The 24,082-nt window shown below is 47.3% G+C and overlaps 1 protein-coding gene across 9 annotated transcripts in view; it reads left to right on the top strand.

Annotated features, from left to right (window-relative positions):
* The window catches only part of ELF1 (E74 like ETS transcription factor 1), a 93,070-nt gene that overhangs the window by 61,150 nt on the left and 7,838 nt on the right, over positions 1-24,082 (top strand). For 8 of the 9 annotated variants that reach the window (XM_048493301.1, XM_048493306.1, XM_048493305.1 and 5 more), the window contains exons 3-7: positions 13,474-13,648; positions 16,558-16,677; positions 20,227-20,391; positions 22,056-22,139; positions 23,722-23,914. In XM_048493301.1, coding sequence (XP_048349258.1) covers positions 13,474-13,648; positions 16,558-16,677; positions 20,227-20,391; positions 22,056-22,139; positions 23,722-23,914 — 737 coding nt within the window. Of the gene's footprint in view, positions 1-602; positions 641-13,473; positions 13,649-16,557; positions 16,678-20,226; positions 20,392-22,055; positions 22,140-23,721; positions 23,915-24,082 lie in introns of those variants that run through there. The other variant, XM_048493309.1, reaches the window with a different exon arrangement.

The following is a 24,082-nucleotide window of genomic DNA, read 5'->3' as shown; positions in this document are numbered from 1 at the left end:
CAGTGGGAGTCCTGGGGAACTTTTAGCATCACTAAGTTATGGAGGAGAAAGCATTGGAGCAGCCATTCTCAACCAGGGTTCCCTGGTACCCTGGGGTGCCGTGAGCATGTCCCAGGGGTACCGCGGCAACACTACCGCCCCCCCCTCATTTTTGTGGTGTCTCACACCGGCGCCAGCAAGGACATGGAGCTGGTCCATGGGACAGGGCCTGCCACAAGGTCAGCAGGCACCACCACACCCAGTGCTTCCCTTTACCCTGGGAGGGGAAGGTGGGGGGGGTGATAATGGCAAGCAAAGGGGCAATGCAATGGAAGGTGGAGGGGTGGAAACGGCAGGGGGGTACGATGTGAGATATGAAGAGTGAAAGGGTCAAGGGAGTACCCTGACCTCTCCGAAAGGTTGGGAAACACTGGGCTAGAGAATTATATTGAAATGCCGGCTTCGCTCAAACCATTATCCTTTGCAATACTAACAGAACACTTTCACTAAAGGCGTTCATAGCGCTTTGGACGGCTTATAGCAACACTTTCGCTCTTCTACAGTTGCGCCTGCCATTTTGTAGGCCCCGCTTTTTCCTTCCAAAATTTTTAATTTTTACTGATAGAGGAAACCCTTTTGCAAGTGTCTGAATTGCTTCCTGGTAGGTATGCATCTTTGTGAGCAAAATAGTATTTAATAGATATAGGATCTTTAAGGAGTTGTATAAGGCTTTCTCTTTTTCCAAGCAATTCTGGGAGTCCTGGGGAACTTTTAGCATCACTAAGTTATGGAGGAGAAAGCATTGGAGCAGCCATTCTCAACCAGGGTTCCCTGGTACCCTGGGGTGCCGTGAGCATGTCCCAGGGGTACCGCGGCAACACTACCGCCCCCCCTCATTTTTGTGGTGTCTCACACCGGCGCCAGCAAGGACATGGAGCTGGTCCATGGGACAGGGCCTGCCACAAGGTCAGCAGGCACCCCCCCCCCCCCCAAGTGCTTCCCTTCACCCTGGGATGGGAAGGTGAGGTGTGTGGCAAGCAGGGGCAATGGGAAGGGGAGGTGGAGGGTGGCGGCAGGGGTACCGTGAGATATGAAGAGTGAGGTCAAGGGTACCCTGACCTCGAAAAGGTTGGGAAACACTGCATTGGAGACTTATGCAGTAATTGGTTTGCTGATACATTTTTGAATCAGGCAAGTGTTTTAAGAATGCATGTAAATAAACAGGTGGTACCTGCTCGGTAGCCATAAGTCGACTGTGATTTGACAGAACTTGTCACATTCTTCCAAAGCAATATCAATTCAGCATTTCCAGAATCCAGTACCTTAAATACCAGATGGCACTCTCATGCAAAATATCAAGGTTTCAGCAAGAAACACTTGGCCCACTGCTTAACTGCTGATCACAGATTCATCCCAGTTCTGGCGCGCTCTCCCCTTTATCACGTGTTTTTTAAGAAACCTGCATGGAAGTGCACCTTTTAAAAAAACACGCGCCGAAGACGGTGGGGAGGTTCAGGGGCAGAATCTAGGTTTATTTTCCCACCATAAGGAGTGACAAGCCAATCAGAGCGCAGTGGACTGTGTGCGAAGCACGCGCATCCCTTTTTTTTGGTTCCGTGCCGGTGGAGGCTACGTTGAAACATGGCTTCATGGAAATGTCTTTTGACTTGTGTGCCAACTGTAAATTGTAAACAGAAATTAGACTTTCGGGCCAACAAAGCTGCGTGTGTAAAGAGTTTATAAAATGTCGAAGCTGCGCATAAATGTAGCTGCGCGCAAAAAACAGCTATCGTTCCCACTCCAACACAACAGCCAATCAGAAGAAAGCTGCTCCCTGCATTTGGGGGGGGGGGATATTCTATCTATGCATCTACATAGTGATGTAACTGTGCAAAAAAAAAGTTTTTAAAAAGTTCTGTCCCAACACAACACAACAGTCAATCAGGACAAGGAAGAACAGACCCGCCGAGCAGATCGGGTGTTTATGGGGAGTGTTACATTGCTTGAATCTGCGATAGACATTGAGGTCTTCGCTAGAGACACACTGCAGTGGAGATGGAGAAACCGCGATAAAAAGGTGCTGTTTCTTTTGAAACCTGGTTGTATCCGGCTTTAATTTCTCAGGGGGAAATCACCACACTCTGATCGAGCAAAACCAGTTTAATCGCCCAACCCTTGGAGGCACCTGTGATTCAAGGTGATTTCAGAATTATGATTGAAGGACCATCTTCTTCCATAGAACCATAGAGTTGGAAGAGACCACACAGGTCACCCAGACCAACCCCCTGCCATGCAGGAACACACAATTAAAGCACCCTTGAAAGATGGCCATCCAGCCTCTTTAACAGGGTGGAGGGGGGTGGAGTCTCCTTCTCTGGAGGTTTTTAACAAACCTCCGAAGAAAGAGACTGCACCACCCTCCAAGGCAGCTCATTTCCACTGTCATTTAGTCCTTAACATCAGGAAGTTCTTCCTAATGTTTAGGTGGAATCTCTTTTTCTGCACCTTGAATCCATTACTCCGTGTCCTAGTCTCTGAGGCAGCAGAAAACACCCTTGCTCCCTCTTCAACATGACATCGCTTCAAACATGGCTATTGTGCCTTTGTTTTGTGGGATGTGCATTTGCCCAGCTTCAGCCCACAGTGTGTTGCTGTGAAAACTGGCAGTTTGTGTTGCTGTTAAGAAGGTGGCTGGGGGTATAAGTGTTGAGCAGAGCCTGTGTTGACTTGGTTCCTAACTTCCCCGCCCCTCTGGCTCATGCGCTGCGGTGGCCCAAGGGAGGTGTGGGCAAGCTGAGATGGACAAGCCCTGCCTCATTTTATTGGGGCTTTAAATGGTTTTAACTGTCAAACGGGCCACGAATGTCAAAGCAGATCCTCAACTGTGACCTTTTGCCGTAACTGGGCCGGCTGCTTCCATGAACTTCAGGAATTGTTTTGAATCCACTTCCACGTTTAGTCTGTTCTTTGGAGGCCAGCTCCCCTTCTTCCATGCTCTGGTGTGTTTTCTTGAGCATTTTAAAAAAAAGTGGGTAAGTTAAGAGTAAACGAAAAGCATTTTCCACATCCTGTTCTGTTTGAGCTAGACTGAAATTGTGCCCACGATTCCTTCAGGAAGTGAAAACAGTGCCATCTGATGAGAAATTATCTGATCACAGTCAATCTCGCTCTTCTTGCCTGATTATTAATTTTTTAAAGAGAGGTGGTGTTGGAAAGGAAACGAGCATATCTGTCATCTGTCTTCTTTTCCTTTGCCCCTCCCTGCACATGTCCTGCATTATGAGGGCATTTAATACCTTGCGACGGTTACTGAAAAATATGTATGAAGTGCTCTGAACACTCAAAGTTACATATAATTGCAAAGAAGTGCTATTAGAAGTGTGATAACTATTTGCTGCACCATTTCGTGCTTCAGGGGATTTTAGGTAATGTTTCCTGACAGTCACTCATGCCGCCTTAAGGACACAAACTTAATTCTCAGTATCAAGGACTCAGAGGTGATAAAACTAACACTGCTCAGAAATGGCCTCTTTCTAAATATCACCATTCCGTCTGTGAGATCTAAATTGCTTAAATATATGTGTACTCATAGTTAAGTAACCATGCATGGATTGAAAATTGTTCCTTTTAAATTGGTCGCTGTATTCCACAACGCACTTTCTCTGCGTTAGAGTTTAAATGGGATCTTCTCTGAAACAAATGTGCTTCCAAAGGAGAGAAGATGACTTCTCTGGAACATCTCTGAGCTTTGCACCGGATTCTGTTACTTCTATTCATTGTTATCTTGCCACTTACGTAGCACCCTTGAGTGTTTTTGGTGCTTCACACACATTATTTTGGCAATATGACCGCAAGCTTGTTATGTCAAACCCCCTAATTGCTGATGCCAGAGGATGGCTTTTTAAAGGTTACCTCATGCCTTCCGGGTGGGGTACAATTTGAACTGGGCACTTCCACGTTCACTTTCTTATTATCTACTATACCACAACGCAATTCTGTGCAGATTTACTCAAACCCTGTTTGGGATAAAGATGACAGGAGAGTTGTGATTTCACCTGCCATTTCCTGAGCCGTCTTTGTTCTAGAATGTTCCTCTTGAGGCCTAGTGCCTACCTAGTTCTGTCCCCAAGGCACTAGGACCCACGCGGAGCATTCTAGAACAAGGACAGTTCAGGAAATGGTGGATGCATTCACAAATCTCCTGTCATCTTTATCCTGAACAGGGTATAATTTGGGCCCGTTAAGATCAGTCTACTTAGACAATGGTAACTCTGCCTAGGATTACACTGTAATCAATATTGTTGGCACAATATCGATAGACTCACTTTTCAGAAAATATTTCCTGACTTTCTCTTATGTGGTGTCTGTGGGCTCCATGGTTGGCCGCCAACATCTTTCCTGGTTCCTACTAAATGTTTTGGAAAGTAGGTGGGGCCAGGTCAGGTGCTGTCCGACAGGCCATCTGATTGACCACGGGAGATCTGATTAGCTAGGCAAGATTAAAGTACAGTATTGGCTCTGTTCTCTTTCGCTATTCTTTCCCAGTTATCCCCTTTCCCCCTTGCTCTTGGACTCCTCTGCCTGTGAGCTCTGCCTCCCGCAGCAGCCATTTTGTGGTAGCTCCCATCACCCTTTGTCAGAATTCCGAAGGTGCTCAAAGAGCTCAAAAAGGTTGGGGGTCCCCCTTTTTTTTTATGACATAAGCGGTTGAGCTGCTACTGTGCCTTTTTTTAGCATAATGAAGAGCAGAAGCATGATGGAGTGCATTCTTGAGGGGAAGCTTGAGATGGAGTCAATGCCTCTGCATTTCAAAGAGATCCCTGATTCGTTTAATTCTAAGAGCAGTCATTCTCAACCCAGAGTACCCACAGTGGAGTACCCTAGGGTGCTGTGAGGCATGTGTCCCAGGGGTACCCGGCATGGCCACACTACTGCCCCTCCCCTCATTTTTTGTGGGTGTGGCGAAATGCTCCCACACGGCGCCAGCAAGGAGACATGGAGCCCCAGCCCATGGGGCAGGGCCTGCCACAAGGTCCTTAGGCAGCCACCACCACACCCAGTGCTTCCCCTTTACCCTGGGAGGGGAAGGTGGGGGTGTGTGGCAAGCAGGGGCAATGGAAGGGGAAGGTGGAGGGTGGCGGCAGGGGTACCGTGAGATATGAAGAGTGAGGTCAAAGGTACCCTGACCTCGAAAAGGTTGGGAAACACTGGGCTAAGAATTATATTGAAATGCCGGCTTCGCTCAAACCATTATCCTTTGCAATACTAACAGAACACTTTCACTAAAGGCGTTCATAGCGCTTTGAGACCGACATATTAGCAACACTTTCGCTCTTCTACAGTTGCGCCTGCCATTTTGTAGGCTCCGTTCTACTGTGGGAAACAAAATGGCAGGCACAACTGTAGAAGAGCGAAAGTGTTGCTAAAAGCCGTCCAGAGCACTATGAATGCCTTTTGTGAAAGTGTTCTGTTTAACCTTGAGAGGGATGATGGTTTGGGGGAAGCTGGCGCTTCAATATGATTCTGCAGCCTTAAAAGAGAATTGGAAGGCAGGATGGGGGAGCCAAGCACTGGAACCCCTGCGGCATTCCTCCAAGCAAAAGGTCAAGGAAGATGTGGCGTATTGATTCCCAAATCTCCTGTCATCTTCATGCTGAAAAAGATATAGCATAGCCGGATGCAACAGCCCTTAGTTTCTGGAGTGTCAAGAAATTTAGCAGTGTGAAACGGTGAAGGAAGAGTTTAGTTTTTGTGGTGCTACAATTCTTTCAACTTGCGGTTTCTGTTTCTTCAGAGGAGCCGACGTGATTTCTTTACCAAGCAAGGGATGACTAGCCTTTTCCAAAGAGTGCCAAAAATTCCATAAAGAATATGTCGTGATTGCATGCTGAGCAGTCTGGTGTCCGGAAAACAAGTGAAGTCCACAGGTTTTCAAATCGCTTGATTTCTGTTGAGGCTTCGCTAGATTTTTTTTTCTAATGAGAAGATGAACTAATATTTGGGATAAAGAGATTTGTAGAACTGGTACCATATATCCACCAGCTATGACTTGGCTGTTGTGAAAGCATTTAAAGGAGTTTTATGACATTCAATCAAATCAGCCTTTCTGTGATTTTGTGTTGAACCAACTACCTGGCTCCCACTGTTCCTGCCTGTAGATTTCTACTGGACTGAACAGGGTTCCTTCTTGTTGATGACGTTTGGAGTCTTGACTGTATTTTTAGTATTTAGTATTGTGTACTTATTTGGGTCCTGTTTGTATTTTTTCTGTTTAAGTACTCATGACACCAAGTTAATAAAGTAAGATAACGTTATTTCCAATAGTGATGAGGGGGAAACAATTTGAATTCTTACTCACATGTGGAAATTTGCTTCAATTATATTTCTGTTTGCAATGACTAAAGTAAAAAGTAGATGGTTGGGTTTGCAACGAAATGTCCTGTAGTCATTTGAGCGCTGGCACCCCAGAATTCTGGCTGCAGGCTTCACAACTCACCCTTCAGCTATATCAGGGGTCTGCAGCCTGCGGCTCTGGAGCCGCATGCGGCTCTTTCATCCTTGCACTGTGGCTCCATGTGCCTTGGATCCTCTAAGCCTTCTTCGGAGAGTCGCCCTAAGGGTTAATGGAAAAGAGTCTTCGTTCCTAGAGAGGCACAGCCCAAAATGGCTATTCCAAGCCACTTTCGGCTTCCCTGTCCCAGCTGCCTGGTTGGCTGATGCTGGTGATGATAGCGCAGGACAGGGGAAGAGCACCGCTGGGGGATCCTCTTGAACAGGTGAGTGGCGAAAGGTGGGAAATGGGAGGGACTTGCAGGAGCGCAGACTTTCAGTGCAATCCTAACCTCAGTCCGCCCCCCTTGAATGGAGGGTCAGGGCTCGCCCCTGGCTTGGGTTGCCTCATTTTCCCCTCCCCCAGGTCCTTCTTGGGGGACAGGACCACATGGGGGACCCCAGTAGCGCCACCTTGAGTTGCAGACCCCCCAGCAGCCCCACTGAGCTCCAGGGGCTTTCCTGGTGGATGGCAGCCTGGCTGAGTCCAGGTGAGAAAGATGATGTCAGGTTTTAAAGGAGTTATTACTTGCAGCCCTGCACGGTTGCACTCATCGGGACTGTTTGATAGGGAGGCAGGGGTGGGTGGGAATTGTTTGCTTCTGCATTGCCAAGTAAGGCAGGAGCTCAAGAGGAAAGCCTTGCACGTGGATTTTGGAAGGTTTACTTCAGAGTAAGCCAGTGGAGGGTAAGCTTGTAGATCGTGGAAGGGAGGAAGGCCGGGATCATCCTCAGCCATGGTTGTTGTGGGTTGCCAACTCCCAGCGGGTAAATCCCAGGACATTTGGGGGTAAATTCTCAGAAGCTGTGGCTTTTGGGACTAGGGTGGGGGCCATGCTCAGTGAGGAATATTGCTGTCGAGTCCACCCTCCATGGCAGACATTTTCTCGGGGGGGGGGGGTCAGCCCCAGAGATTGACAACCCCATTAAAGGCACCAATTTTGATCCACCATCCAAGTGGAATTTGAGGGAGTTCTTTTGGGGCGGGGCATAAGCAGTGTCTTTCAACACAAGAAAAGAGAAATGTGTGAAACGGGGGTTCTATTGCTGGTCATTTGAATCATGTACAAAATAACAGGCTCCCCCCTTTTTTGCTTTGATGGGTAAAAATGGACCCCAAAGAAGGGAACTTCTCCCTGCATGAGCATATATACAGTGTTATCTTCATTTTAGATAAGCATTTTAGGTAAGTATTTGCGGCTCCAAGTGTTTTCTTTTCCATGGGAAACGGGTCCAAATGGCTCTTTGGATGTTAAAGGTTGCCGACCCCTGAGCTATATTCTCTACTGTAGATCTGATTCTCTGTGCTGTAGCCATTAACTGTGAGAAGATTTTTCCTCCTGTGAAGGGAAATAAAGCTGAAACGTGTGTAAGCTGCTGGGCGTCGTGACCCACAGTGGAGCTGATGCCTGGTTACTGCTGTTACAGGGAGTGAGTGGTTTTCTTATGTTGTGGTTTTGAGTGAGGTGCTCTCATATTTATATGGGACAGAAGGATTCCAAATGCATCCCTTGGGATCGCTCTGTTAGTGGTTGATTTGACCATCTGAACATAGAACAGGTGAGATGAAGACCTGCAACCAACTGAACTTTAATTGGTTGCAGAGTCTGGCCAGAGAGAATAAAAGCCTAGTCTCAGCCGGGGCTGAAGAAAACAATCTGACGACGTACCTGTGTAAGAAACACCCTCCTTGCTGCACGTGTAATTCCTTAATAAGCAGCTTTATACTTGGTTCTTTTCTTGTTGTCTGTCTGCTCTGGCCTTAATGTAAGCCAGATCATTGGTTAGAAAAGTCTGCCTTAAGGATGCACAGTTGTCGAGGACGTAATGATTGGGAATACAAAGACCCCTTTCTCCTCAGAGTAGTAGAAAGGGCAAAGGATGATTGAAGTGAAGCTGCAAGTTATGAAAATTAACTCGGCTCCCACCCCCATCAACGACCACAGCTCTCCTCCACATTTTAAGCAGCCACTTGCGGTTATTTCTTCACCTTCATGTCTGCACAAGGTTCATTTGAAAGTCAGTTTCTTGCAGACAGCAGCAGATGGATCTCAGCTTCAAAACTCTTGTAAAGCCCCCTAAAAGTCCTGTTTCCCTCTTGCACAATTTCAAGCACTGTGAGATGTAGCCATCTTTATACCCAGCTGCCTCACCTTTGTCCTGACTTTCTTCCAAGGCTGTACATGGTACTTCCTGTTTGCATTTTATCCTCACAAAAAGTTTGTAAAGTTGCCTACCCTGAGAGGCTTGGTAGTCCATTTGAGCTGCATGACTTAGCGGTTGCAGTGTTGGACTAGGATATTTGAGGTCCGGGTTCACATTCCCACTCTGCCATGAAAGCTTCCTGGTGATCTTAGACCAGTGCGCTCTCAGACAATCCTACCTCCCAGGGTGTGTGTTTGTGAGGAATAAGAATGATGCTGCAAGCTACGTTGGGTCCTTGACTGGGGAGAAAGGCAAGGTATAACTGGTTTGTTCCCATCAGGCAGTTCTTCTCAAACAGGAAATACCACAAGACAGCGCTGGCCAGACAGCAGCATCCAAACAGCAGGGTGGAGTAAGCAGAAGATGAAGTTATAGAAAAAGTTATAGCAAGAAGCCACAGTAAGGACCAGAAACAAAACAACTCAGTGGACTCTTGAGCCCCTCTAGGGCCATCCTCACTATGAAATTCCTATTGAATCTGGCCTTCTGTGTCTCTCTGTGCCTTTGGCTTTACTCCCAACCTAAAAGTGAAACTTGGCTTCATATCATACCATGCAATGCCAACTAGATTTTTCAGTAAGATTATTTTTCTCCTTTATCCTGCTGGCTGCAATTACGCTGATTTGCTGGCCTTCCTTTATCAAAGCTGCAGAGAGAAATGTAACGGCATAAACACTTTTTCCTTCGGGTTTACACAGTGCCTACACATGCACAGACAAAGACGCCCAACACCCAATCCAGTGGCGAATAGACGGCGTAGGTTTTTCAACAGACGAGGCAGCATGAGGGATTGGGAGATGAGAAATGAAGTGGGCAGGGGCTGGCCCTTCTGGAGGCAGCTTCCCCCACAGCCACTGCAAATACTGAGAACAGGCTCTACTGCCATGGTGGCGAACCTATGGCACTCCAGATGTTCATGGACTACAATTCCCATCAGCCCCATCAGCATAGCCAATTGGCCATGAACATCTGGAGTTCCAAAGGTTTGCCACCACTGCTTTGCTACATAGGACAGAGACCAAGCTCACCATCTGTGGCATTCTGTACCATTTAAAAAGGCACGTATCACCTCACTTGGGGATCTTTCGGTGCCAAGAGGAAGACCTCCAGATGTAATATAGCCATTTGTTGTTCTTTTGGTGTGGTCGTCTAGCAAGGTTCTAGATCAGGGGTGTTGAACATATTTGTTACGAGGGCTGGATATGACATAAGCATGACTTGGTCAGACCAGGCCGCAGGGGAGGGGTGCCTCAGCTGGTCGTGGAATGGCACTGGGGGAAATGGGGGATTCCTGGACTGGTGAGCCCACAGCAGGGTGGAGTGGCTGCCTTGAGGGGGGTTTATCAGGCTCTTGAGCCAGCAGAGACAACTTTCCCTACAGGGGGTTGCCTCAGCCAGCTTGCAGGCCTGATACCCCCCCCCCACCCCCCCGAGGGCCAGATCTGGTCCCCGGGCAGCATATTTGACATCTCTGTTCTAGAAGGTTAACATTTGGTTCTCCTGGCCAGCCCACCTGTACAACTCAGCCCTGTGCTTGGGGTTTGATGACACAGCCCTGGCACACCTTTTTTTCTTTGGCAGCTACAAGGTGGCAAGTGCACAGACAAGGGCAGTGCCAATTGTTGAAGAGCGGGGGTGAATCCTGGGGTGGGAAGAGGGGCATTTCTGCCCCAATACTGCATTGAGCAGCGTCCTCAGCGTGTTTTGGGAGACTTTTTGGGACTTTCTTCTCTCATTCTGATTCTCTCCTTCACAACCAAGATGTTCTGGCCACAGCCTCGTCGAACTGGGCACGGCTCCAGACCGTAGTTTTTGAAAACAGTGATTTGGAGCATAGTGCTAATTATCGCCTTGCCCTCATTAATTGTTCACAGAAAACAGGCTGGATAAAGGAGAGGGACTGTATGGATATGTAACAGTTTTCCAGTCCTCCAACCTCTTTGGATGACTTCTAAAAAGCAGTGTGCTTGCACAGACTTTAGAGGGGTGGGAGCTGATGCTGCCAGGGGGCAGGGCGGGCAAGGTGACCAGACGTCCCGCTTTTGGTGGGACAGTCCCGCCTTAAACCAATTTGTCCTGCGTCCCGTGGGGTTTTTTTCTGTCCCGATTTTTGGAAGGCTGCCACACTGCCTTCTGGGGCGCTCCCATTTCCCGCCCAGTCACAGGGCGGGAAACCGGGGAGCGCCCCAAAGGCAGTGCTCTCCTGCGGCTGCGCACGTGCCCACCCTGGTCCCGGTTTTAAAAGGTGACAGTCTGGTCACCTTAAGGGCGGGGCATCTTGCCCCAGGTATGCCCTGGGGTGGGGGGCGGCGGCAGCGGCGGGCGCAGGGAACACACATGCCCTGGGCACATTTCCCCCTTGCTACAGCTCTGGGCGGAAGATGTTTAAAATCAGAACAGGGCTTCTCAGGAGGTGCTGGATTCTTCTTCGGTAGAGTTTTTGGAGCAGAGGTGAGATGGCCACTTGTCAGCAAGGCGGATGCTGTGAACTTGGGCAGATATGAGTGGGAGGGTGGGAAGGGTTGTGTCCCTGATTGGTTCCTGGGGCCTTTCCTTACGTGCTCAGGGGAATGCTGATTGCCACTTTGGGGTCAGGAATTTTCCTGCAGGCCAGATTGGCCAGGAACCCTGAAGGTTTTTAACCTTCCTCTGGCCATAGAGCAGGGGTCACTGGGGGAGCGGGGGGTGGGGGAGGTAGCTGCATTGTGCCGCGGGAGGCCTCTTCCAGGTTTCTCTATTGTGTTTTCTCTTCCCCTTTATATCCCTGAAGCCGCTGCTCGTAAAGTGTACACGTGTATCAGTTCCTCATACCATCTCTTTGTTGGTCAGGAATGTATCAGTGGGAGTTGCAAGACGCCTTGCACGGTACGTGGCTTATCAGCGGAAAAAAATCAGTTTAAAAAGAGCTGTACTTCTGAGATCTTTGTGAACCGTGCGTAGAAAGTGTGAATATATAGACTTGGATCCGGCCTTGGATTTCTACAAATGTGGACGTGATCTTTCCTTGATTCTGGTCACCACAGGCGCCCTTGGGCTGTTCTTGAGAGGACATGGGGTTTTTGTTCCAGGGGGTGGTGGCTGTGGCAGGCTGCTGTGGGAAGAAGGGGGTGGTTGTTGAAAGCTGCCTCTCCCTCTGCTAGCAGTGCAGTTATCCTTTCCACATCCCCTGGGGTTAGGGGCGCCATGTCCTCCACAGTCTGGAAATACGTGGAAAACCTTTTGGCCCTCCCCTCATACCAGATAATAAGTCTGATTCCCCCCCCTTTTATTTTAACCTTTAAAAAGAAATTGTGTATATTTATGGGATTAAAATATAAAATATGTTGATATTTTACTATACTCTGCATATATTTAATGTATTTCTGAGTCTCTAAAGTTTTTCTGTGTTGTCTCCTAGCCTTCATGTGTCTTCTGCAAAACTCCCCCCCCCCTTTACATTTTATTTCTTATGCCAAACTGTATATCAAAACCATGATGGGGAAAGTCACGACTTGGAAGGGATAACTGTATAAGAAAACTCACTTAGGATCCAAGCTGTGGTAGCTGGAAGAGGACTGTATGAGTGTTTGTAATTGTAATACTTTTAAAAGTGTATTTTTGTCTGGATGTGTCTTGCCTGGTGACCAGAGTATTGGAGTCACCTTATGTCTGCATCTTGTGGAGGCCAGTGCTGAATTTACCATAACTTAAGAACTTTGGTAGGCTGAATTCAGTCTTGGTAGCTTTTACTGACTAGATTTTTAGTGGTCCTGGAAAACATTTTTGATTTACAAAGCCCATATTCTGGATCTTTCCACAGTTAATGCTGAAATAATTTGTGTTACAGTGCACTGTAGCTTAAGAATATCTGATGAAAAATCCAAGCACTACGATCCACCAGAAGTTAGCCAGCGATCTGCTAGTGTATTGTGATCTACCTCCTAGTCGCTTTTGCTGGGGTAGGCGGGTGGGTATCAAAAGATTTCTGATGCTTTTAGCTGCTGGAGCACAGCTTGATAATGTGCTTATCAAAGGTTTTGAGAAGAATCCAGTGGTTCTTGGAATCAGGCTCAGTATTGTGCAAACTCAATTTGTGTGTATGTTCAGTGCCATCAAGTCGCTTCAGACTCAGGGCAACCGTATGAATCAAAATCCTCCAGAATGTCCTATTGTTAGCTGTCTTGTCAATTTAGGACTGCTTTCAACCAAATGCAGTTATACATTAAACTGTCTTCAGCTGTCGCCTAACAGTTGAGAGTGAGGGGGCTAGGCACACTTCTCTGGGGAGGCCCTAAGTCATGTGGGACTGTAAAGGACAAAACCAACATTTTAAATTGGGCTTGAGTGTAGATTGATAGCCAGGGTAATTGCTGTAGAAAAGTTGCAGTGTGCTGATATTTGGGATATTGCGTCTCTTCTGGGATTTGAAAGCTACCTTGAGCTACGGGGAGAGTTAAGGTGTAAATATAGCAAGTACGGAATGGAACCTGTAAACTAGGTTTGATTGAAGCCTCTTGAGCTTATGACTGAGGTGAGATTTTAATCTGAACAACCCCAGTTCTCAGCTCAGTTCCTTATGCTACATAAGCTGTCAAAGTTGGAAAGCACCAAAAACCCCTTGCCAAAAACAAAACAAAACAAAAATGGAAATCAGGACTCTTGTACATCAGATGTGGCAAGTAGAAGTGGCGACATGATGTGTTTCAGATCAGTAGCTCCAGAATGACTTATTCTTTTTTTCTCTTTGTCCTCATTTAACAGCTGGGTGACCCATCTGTCTTTCCTGCTGTAATCGTGGAACATGTACCTAGTGCTGATCTCCTGAACAATTACTCGGGTTTATCCTGTGTGGCTGAACACAGTGTAATGATAACAGAAAATTCACTGGATGTTGCAGAAGAAGAAATCATAGAAGACGATGACATTACTCTCACAGGTTTGTTAACAGAAGCATTGTTATACACTGTTGTTTGAGACGCTGTAACATCCTCTCTGGTCTCTCCACTTATTAGGTGCAGCAGCCTCTGGAAGCAGGACTAAGAACTAGTTTGCCAGTTTAGGCACCACAACAAATGTATTTGCTGGTTTTTAATATTTATTTGCTGCCTTTCCTCCTACAGACTTCGTGGCAGCTTACAATATTAGCATCAATCAATCTTTATTATGGTCATAGACCAGCATAAGGTATATAAAATAAAACTAAAAGGATAAGATACAATATTAATAAAATACATTAAAAATTAAGAACATAAAAGCCAACATTTAAAAACCACAATTTGGGACTGTTTTGATTAAACACAGTCCTAAATAAAACAGTTGTCAACCGCCTTCTAAAGATCGAAGGGGGGGGCAGGTGCATTTCCTTGGGGAGGTTGTGTCACAATCACGGGGCCACCACAGAAGAGAGCCTCTCTTGAGTACCCACTAAACGAGCTTCTTTGATTGAGGGCCTCTCTTTGTGATCTTAATTTCTGGGCAGGAAAAGTGGTGTGGTTGTGACCACTGGTAGAGTTCAGGAGAAGTGTTTGCATACCTTCCCTTCCCAGACACTCTCGTGTTTTCCTGAAACTGCTTTCTGAGGGAAGGGAGAACCTGAAAAGCAAAATGTGCCTCTGGATTGGGGTGGGAGGGTGACGGTGTGAACAACAGGGAGTCAAGCAGCATCTCCTCTTTTTCTATCTTCTACGGCAGGGGTCTTCAAACTATGGCCCTCCAGATGTTCATAGACTACAATTCCCATGAGCCCTACCACTTGGCCATGCTGGCAGGGCTGATGGGAATTGTAGTCCATGAACATCTGGAGGGCCATAGTTTGAAGACCCATGTTCTACGGATAGCAGCCATGGGCAGCAGAGGAGGAAAGGGACTGTCCCACTTGATTTCCCACCGGCCATTGCACCCCCTGTGTTTTGCTTGTGAGGTTCTCCCAGTCCTCAGAGGGGGTTTCAGGACAGATGGTTGACTGCTTGGGGAAGAAGAAGGCAGGGAAAGATATGCTGCACCAGCACCTGCAGCGAAGTCTCCCAGTACCTGCACAATCTGGTGCAGAGTTATTCCAGTCTGACCCTGTTGGAGTCAGTGGGATTATGATAGAGTGACTTGCTTGGGATTCCCTTGCAAGGGTGATGGGATTCTGCTGCCTTGAACCTAGAAGCTTTAGATCTTTACCAACTGAATGTGTTTCACGTCTCAACTAGCCATAGTTGAGTCAGGAAATACAAATAATCTGGCCCTCAATAAACCAGCCACTCACTCACCTTCAGCCCTCCTGACAATTCTGCATTTTGTTACCTGGACATCCAGGAAGCTGCCTTATGCGGAATCAGACAGTCCGTCCGTCCGTCGTCCGTATGGAATGGGGGGCGCGCCAGTTTCCATTTTACAGAGGGGGAGATCTGTTGCCAAAGCTTCTGGAGTCCAGACTGTTGCTATCCAAGGATCTATCCTGACTCTTTTGCTAACACATCTGACTATTGTGGAAGGAGCATTTGGGTCTGATATTCAGCATCTGGTATGCATGGAGCAGGTCCCCACTAAAGGAGTTCATGCCAAGCCTAGGACAGTGTCTCCCATCGCTTTATAGAGCTGTAGATAACCAGATTTCCTCATGAAGTGAAGGGCAACTCCTTAGTCCTTTGGATCACGAGGTAAACCAGAATTTTCTATCTGCCACTTCCACATTCTCGGGCGAAAATAAAGTTTTGATCCCCTCTCCCCTTCCCTCGCCCAACCCAGGGTGTGTGGCTGGGCCTCAGCCAGATGCTGGCCCTCTTCCCCCTCCCTCCCCTTCTCCCCTGGGAAGGTGGGCCCCCTCCCTAACCCCTCCTTCTCCCTTCCTAACTTCCCAGGGTGGGTGGGCCATGACCAGAAGCCGAGCCCCCTCCCCCTTTCCCTCGCTACCATTCCCCCCAGGATGAACCATGACCAGAGGACGGGCCCCCTCCTCCCAGGGTGAGTGGGCCACAACCAGATGCTGGGGGGCCCTCCCCCCAGAGTCATGATTCAGGTCGTGATGCAGAGGCAGGCAATGGCAAACCAACTCTGAATATCTCTTGCCTTGAAAACCCTTTGGGGTTGCCATAAGTCAACTGTAGCTTGACATAATAAATAAGTAAATAAATAAATAATGTGTGTGTGTTTTTTCCTATTTTTGTCCGTCCGTCATCCGTCTGTCTTTAGTTTCAAAGGGTAAGATTGGCACCTTGGAGACTAATACCTTGAAGGTCAAATCCAAGAGCACCTTAGAGACCAACACAATTGTCAGGGTGCAGGCTTTCAAGGGTCCCCTTCTTCCGATATTGGTTCCTATTTCTATTTTTTTTTCCACGGAGACAGATGTTTTGTGGTCCTGGCATGGTCCCTTGGGCTTTACATGCAGTAGAACTAGATCCAACTATGCTGCTTGCTAAGTTCCTATGAAGCAGATAACACCCCATTTTAGTCCTGTGCTGCCTGACAAAGCTGATGGCCGAAGGGCTGAGGGAGGGCTGGGGCCGCAGCTCAGTGGTGGATCATCTGTTCGGCAGGCAGAAGGCCCGAGGGTCAGTCTCTGGCATCTCCAGTTGAAAGGACCAGGTAGCTGGTGTTGGGGAAGGTCTCTCCTTGAGGGACTGCCAATCTGAGTGGACAGTATTGATCTGGATGAACCAGGGGTCCAATTTGGTACCAGGTGTTCAGCTGCTGCTCCATGAACTAGAATGAGTGGAAGTTGCAGTGCATAAATAACTGAGTAAGACAAGAGCTGCTCATGTGAGTCATCTGCCAGGTCCCCTCTGTGGAGTAAAACTGAAGGTTTCTCTTGTGATGCATGCTTGAGCATTAAGGGATTCTTCCCCTTCCTTGCAGTGGAGGCATCCTGTCATGGTGAAGATGAAACCATGCAAACTATTGAAGCCGCTGAGGCCCTCCTCAATATGGATTCCCCAGAGCCACTGCTGGATGAGAAGAGGATGAGCGAGTCTGACGGTAACAAGCCTGAGTTGTCTTGATTCTTGAGCAAAAGCAACGGTGGAAGGAAGTACATGTGGCCATGATATTAAAGTTGGGAGTTTTGGAAATGAAACCTCACCAAAGAGGAGGAGAAAATCTAACCATTTCTGAGTAGGCTCACTTGCAGAGTATTCTGATTTGACCAGTCCCTGTCGTTCTACCGGCCTAATTCTAGAAAACAAAAGGGTCAGTGTTGTTTTTAGTAGCCCTCTCCTAATGATGGCTGCAGGGACCTTGTGGAGAGAAAAGAGTCAGAGGGAAATCCTTTGAAAATCCTGTGAGATTTAGGTCTGCGCTTTACTTTCCCAGCTAAAATGAATGGCCATTGTCTGAAATGTGATCAAGTACCTGTTACAATCTGCTGTTAGTGATGTTTATCTGGGTATGTGCCCTACATGTTCATATTTGGGGTCTCATCTGTAAAAGAATCAAAGTACCGATTGGAAATGTTTGTACCCTGTCTTTCCTATTTAGCTCCAAGAGGCTTACGAACACTCCTTAATCCCACCAGCCAAAGTTAAAAAATATAATGTAAATACAATATAATAGTAAAGTGCAGTAATATAAATACCATCATATAATAAAGAAGTACAGTCATATAAATACAGTATAAATCTCCAAACTGGCAGCAAACGATGTCTTGATCACCCATCTCCCCCTGCCTGCAGCTGACAGCCAATTTACATGCCCCTGAGGAGGAGGCCTGTGAAAGGCTATCAAAGATGGCGTCTTGTGGACAGCACAGTATAATGGCAGTGCTTGGAAAAGCCTGGATTTCGCCTGCATCTGTGGCTGGCATCTTCAGAGATGCATCACAGAGGGAAGCCTGTTACACACTGTGTCCTGATACACCTCTGAAGATGCCAGCCACAGATGCAGGCAAAACGTTAGGGACAAGAACCACCAGACCACGGCCACACAGCCTGGAAAACCCACCAGAACCAGTTTAATCCAGCCATGAAAGCCTTCGACAATACATTGGAGACAATTGTTTCCAGAAGCCCTTGGATGAATTTGAGCCGGCAGCTTCAAAGGTTTGAGCAGCTCTTGTTTTTTAAAAACATAGTTAAGTAAATAGGATAATTCCCCCCACTGATCCCTGATCTATCCTCTGGCTTCTGATACTGTCCCCCAACCATTTTTCTTTACTCTTTCCTACCCCAGCCATCTCTTCCTCCTGTCTTTTTCCTTTAACTTCCTGCTTCTGCTCCCCCCCCCCCACAGCTGTGGTCCCCACTCCTATTATTATTATTATTATTAATTTTTTAAAATCACAACTGCCAGTTCTTTAGCTCGTTGTTGGCCTTTCATTACCATTCAGCCCCACCCAGAGGCCCGGGATGTTGCAATCTATTGACATAATATTTGTGTGGATCCCAGCAGGGCTGCCTTTTGAGCCTGACAGATGTTGATTTTGTCAATTTGAAGGTGTTTCAAGTGCAACCCTGGTGTTTTCAGAATGGCGCCCAACGTGCCAGTTACCAGTGGGATAACCTCAGTTGGTTTGTGTCATAGTTGCGGAATCTTGATCTTCAAATCATGATTTTTAGTGACCTTCTCGTGTTCTTTCTCATCGATGCTACTGTCACCAGGTATTGCTGTGTCGACGACGGTCACTTTCTTGTCCTTGATCACTGTGCTTGCCTGGTGTGTTAGGCACCAACACTTTGTCCGTTTGGATTCAGAAGTCCCACAAGATCTTGACCTTGTTTTCTAAGACTTTATCATGATTGTTGTTGTTATTGTTATTTCAGTTTATACCCCCCCATCCCCATTGTAGTCTGCTCCAAGTGGTTTACATCAAAAAATATGCATAATGAAATATAAAATATACAATAATATACATAACAAAATACAAATATATCCTAAAACCTGCGTACATGGCGCATAATTAAATCTTGATGGAACTGCTGGATGTCCCAACCCTATTCTAAAGCCCACAAAACAACAGAAGAGAGAGACAAAAAGGAGAGAAAAGAGCGGCCGCAACTTACTGCGGCCGCCATTGCTGGTGGGGAAGGGACAGCCTCCTAGGCAGCTGCCGCCTTCCCTGTCGCCTCACGAGCTGGCAAGAGCTCATGAGGTTTCAGGCTTGCAGGTGCCACACAGGTGCGGCAGGCCTCTGGGGCGCCAGGCAGTGACGCTGGCGCCCTGACGCCACGGGGGAGGTGGGGCCAGGTGGCCTATTTTAGGCCAGGCCTGACCTAATCCCTCCCCTTTTGCCAGAGCAAACACGTTGTGTCACGTTGTGTTGAGGTCAGCAGTGATGGAACCGTAACCTATTTCTATTCTCAACTCTTGGCTTTCCCCTCCACTGCCCCCTCTTTCCTCCATCTGACATCCTTGCCAGCCTCCCCCCCCACCCCCAACTTGCTTCTTTGTCACTGCCATGGTTGGGAATGGCTCACTCGCTTGCTCACAAGAAAGGGAGGCAGGCAGTGGCTACTTCAGCAGAGATACATTATTTCCACAGACCAAACACCGACCATTGTTGGGGAAGTTTTAGCATACCCCCTTTCCCGTTGTTTTCAAATTTTTTGTAAAATCTGAGGATTTTCCTAAATTTGCTGAAAAATATCCCTAGTCTGTACGTGGCCCCAATTTGGAGAATTAAAATTAGATTATTAGACTATTAGACTATTAGAAAATTAGACTACTAGATACATTGATGAATAAATCTAGTAACATAAATATAGTGATAGCAAGTAAAAGAACTGGGCATAGATGCCTTTACTTTAGGGACAACGTCCTTGGCATGGCATAGCATTAGAAAGTGAACTAAACCAATAAGAGTTTCCAGCTGGGAACAAACTCACTCTGTCTCTGGTCACAAAGAAGGCTTCTTAATATCGATTCCAGCATAAAGTTTGTGTGATAGAAGCAGAAAGCTAGTTATGAACATTTTTTTGTAAGTGATTCACATATGATATTATTCAAATAGTTTACTGAAAGTGCTTTTCCGAAACAATGATGTGGTGTAGTAATTCAGATCAGTGGACTCTCACCTGGAGGATCAGGTTCAATTCTTCACACCTCCATGTGATGCCTGCTGGGTGACTTTGGGTCAGTTGCAGTTCTCTCAGAATTCTCTCAGCACCGCCTGCCTCACAAACTGTCTGTTGTGGGGAGGGAAAGGGAAGGCAATTGTAAGCCACTTTTGAGACTCCTTAAAGCACAGGTGTGAAACTCGCGGCCCTCCAGATGTTATGGACTACAGCATGATGCTGGCAGGGGATGATGGGAACTGTAGTCCATAACATCTGGAGGGCCGCGAGTTTCACACCTGTGCCTTAAAGGTAGAGAAAAGCAGGGTATAGAAACCAACTCTTCTTCTTTTAGGGAAACAGTAACATATGCTTAGTATCTTCAGAATACCATCTGTATTGAGATACTGTGGTATTTGCATTTTAGTTGATTTCTTGAGTTCAAATTCAGTAACACTCAGCTGCGGCTTTTTTGTAACTTGATTGCCCCCAGCCCTTCCAGAAACTTTACAGTTGTTTTGTGACTGCTGTTTTTCTAAAGCACACATTTTTGGCGGAGCTGATGATGACGTCAACGTTGGTCCTATCACTCATGTTTCGGTCACCCTGGATGGGATTCCAGAAGTGGTGGAGGTTCACCAGGTCCAAGACTCCCGCGGTGAATCACCTGACACTCTAGTGCTGGAGCAGCCAAAAAAGAAGAAAGGTAAGGAAATGTGAGTGTGCACTGAACAGAGCCATCTTGAAGTGCATTCTCCACCCACGTGCATTTGTAATAGCCAATGAACAATACGTATTGGGGGGATGAACCTTACTCTAGGTAGTGACCCACTGAGGAGAAAGAATGTGCACTTCCTGTAGAAAGCCAGCATGGTGTAGCGGTAAAGAGTGAGGAACTCTAATGATGAACTGGTGAACTGGATTTGTTTCCCTGCTCCTCCTCGTGAAGCCTACCGGATGACCTTGGATCAGTCGCAGTTCGCTCAGAACTCTCTCAGCCCCACCGACCTCACAAGGGGTCTGCTGTGGGGAGAGGAAGGGAAGGGGTTTGTAAGCTGCTTTGAGACTCCTTACTGTTGAGAAAAGTGAGGTATAAATCCAAACTTTTCTTCTCTTCTAAAGCTAGGATTTTCTGGCAGGGGATGAGAGGAGGGGACTTACCAGCCATGGGGAGCCCAGACCTCATTGCAGCAACATCGCTTCTGATGTGCATTGGAAGTGACGTCATTGCGTTGCCTGCAAAACAGGACACTTTGGGGTTTGAACAAGAACTCTGTGGTTGACACTTTTTTGCTAACGTTGCTCAAATACTAGAGCATCCTGCATCTCTGGCAAAGAGATGACATCAGTTCCGGTGCACACGGGAAATGACCTTGCTGCAATGCTGGCGTAGGGCTCTCCTGCTTCCATAAGTTTCCTGCACTGACCAGTTGATCAGTGGTGTTGGGGCACTAACCTGGATAGCTTTAAAAGGGGCTTGGACAGATTTATGGAGGAGAAGTCGATTTATGGCTACCAATCTTAATCCTCTTTGATCTGAGATTGCAAATGCCTTAACAGTCCAGGTGCTCGGGAGCAACAGCCGCAGAAGGCCATTGCTTTCACATCCTGCATGTGAGCTCCCAATGGCACCTGGTGGGCCACTGCGAGTAGCAGAGAGCTGGACTAGATGGACTCTGGTCTGATCCAGCTGGCTTGTTCTTATGTTCTTAGATCTTTGAGGTTAATCCTTGTAGTGAGATGAGGCCTGGAAGGTTGTACTTAATCCAGAGAGGTTTCTCGGATTCTTATAGCCCAACCCAGATTGGGGGGAGCCGTGGGGAGGGGGGGCATGGAATGGCCACAGGAGACTGTGTGGACTTTGCTGTGATTTGTTTGCCCTCCTGACTTGCTTAAGTGGGACTTAAAGCTGGCCAGGAGGGCAAATAGGGAGGTGAGTTGGGCCTGACTCACCTCCGGCTTCCGTTTCCCGAGTTGTGTCAGCCTAACCTGTAGGCTGGCGCAACTGAGGGCACCCCGGGAGCATTCACGGGGCGGAGCCGACATTAGTCAGCACCTACCGGGTTTTGCCCCAGGAACACCGGTGGTGGGGAAGACAGAAGGGTGGTGGAACTCAGTTTCCCCCCATGGGGGCTTTCAGGTGGCCAGGAAGGCTTTTTGTTTCTTCTGCCTCCCAGCACTGCCTGAAAGCCCTCTGGAGGCAATACGGGAGCAGCACCATCCCTGGCCGCCTCCGGAATCTGGATGACACTGTCAAAGTCGTAAGTCCTCGGATGTTACTCAGAATGGAGGGGAAGACAGTGTTGGATAACTTTACTGTCCTGTTTCTGTTCACAGAAGTGATTTTGTTTTCTTCCCTTCGTCCCCCAGGAAAGAAAGCCAAGCCTGCCCGTCCAGAGTCCCCTACTCTGACTCCAAACATATCTGTAAAGAAGAAAAACAAGGATGGGAAGGGTGAGTGTGGGCAGTGCTGGCAGTGGGTCTGCCAGGGGTGTGGGTGTGTCTCGGAGACGATTTCTGGACTCCAGGAGGGCCAGGCTGCCTGAAGCACTTCGTCCTCCTTCGGCCTGGCAGCTTCATTCTGCTTGTGGAGTGGGGAAGAGATCAGAGGAGTTCCTTTCTTAGACGTTCATTTCTTAGACGTTCACGCACAGACCCTTCAGAAGAGTAATATGCTTCTAAGACTTACATTTTTGATTCCCACTGTTTCTGCTGCCTTAGATGTGATAGGCCCCAGGGGTCGCCAACCTTTTTGAGCCTGAAGGCACATTGGGAATTTTGAGCAGGGATGATGAGCACCATCCCAAAACGGCTTCCAGAGGAGGCAAATCCAAAGTGCCAGATGGAATATCTGCTGCTTGCATCTCCTGGGGAGAAGGAAAGCCTGAAGGGGGAATGGGATTATACACTGAGGATAGCCCAGGCGCCTTCCCTTTCTCTTCGGCATGGATTTAAAGGGAGAATCTGAGGTCCACAGTTTAAACATTGAAAGTGATGTGGTTTCAGGGTAGGGGAGAATCCACCCCAAAACAGCATCACTTTCAGTGTTGTTTTAACTGGGGACCCGAGATTCTCCCTTTAAGGTGGATTTAAAAGGAGAATCTGGGTTCCCTAGTTTCGCTGTTTGGGGGTAGATTCCAGGATCACAGCAGCCTGCGGGGTGTGTGTGTGTGTGTGTGTGTGTGTGTGCGCGCGTGCGCGTGTGTGTGCGCGCGCGCGCAAAACTCAGATTTTGCACTGGCCTCCATTTTCCCTAGCTACACCTCTGCCTGGAGGGGAGGGCAGAAGGGACTGCCTGGGAGGGGGGGGGGCAGACGGGGTAGGGAGTCTGCCTTGGAGAGCTGCTTTTATAAGCACTGAGGCTGGGGATGGGGCTTGGGGAGGTTTAGCCCCGCTCCCATGGGCGGGTGGGGGCGTGGCACTGCCCACGAACCCACCCTATAAAAAATCTGTACCTACCTCACTGCAAGGGATGCAATAAAGAAAGGTCTGCCCATTCTGAGGCTTAGGAATTTTGCAGTTTCTGTGTGGTGTGCCTGTGTGAGAGTTACAGAGTTATGCCTGGTGTTAATTTACTGGTTCATCACATAAGATTAACTTTTTTCTTTCTTTCTTGAATGGCAGTTGTAATTTGTGAAACTCCACATACAAATAATAATTTACAACTTTCTTAAGAATGAGAGACCACAGCAAAAAAGTTAGCATCACGTTTTAAATGTATTATCGGAGCCATGAGGGAAAAGAAATAAAAATGGTACTGTTGTGGAGTCTTTTGTTACTTTCTCCTTTCTGCAGCCATTGTGGATCTCTGTTTCATTTTGGCCCATCCCCTCCTGCAAAGGCAATAGAGACCGTGTGTAACATCTGTCCAGACAGAGCAAAAGATGAGAAATAGCCCATATCAAATCTTTGCTTCATAGCTAGGTACTGAAAAAGTCAGTGAATGGTTGAGGCCTCTTTAAAAAGTTATGCTTTGCTATTTAATTTCTTTTTATTTGCATGGGGTGTTCTATTTCTAAAAGACTCTTTATTTCAGGAAACACCATTTATCTCTGGGAGTTCTTACTAGCACTACTTCAAGACAAGGCTACATGTCCTAAATATATTAAATGGACTCAACGAGAGAAGGGCATTTTTAAACTAGTGGATTCCAAGGCTGTGTCCAGATTGTGGGGAAAACACAAAAATAAGCCTGATATGAATTACGAAACCATGGGCCGAGCTCTCAGGTATGTGATTCCAAGAAAATGACAAATGTTTATACTGATTTTGAAAACTTACTAAGATGGAATTATACTCTACCCCTTAATATGAAGCAACTCTAATAGCTATTAATGCAAACACCATTTCAAGAATGAATAATGTAGCCAGTACTTAACATTAATTGGTAAATATTT

The sequence above is a fragment of the Sphaerodactylus townsendi genome, linkage group LG04 (assembly GCF_021028975.2).
Source record: "Sphaerodactylus townsendi isolate TG3544 linkage group LG04, MPM_Stown_v2.3, whole genome shotgun sequence".
Classification (NCBI taxonomy): domain Eukaryota; kingdom Metazoa; phylum Chordata; class Lepidosauria; order Squamata; family Sphaerodactylidae; genus Sphaerodactylus; species Sphaerodactylus townsendi.
The sequence above is the reverse complement of the archived record's forward strand: the minus strand, read 5'-3'. Positions and strand labels throughout refer to the sequence as shown.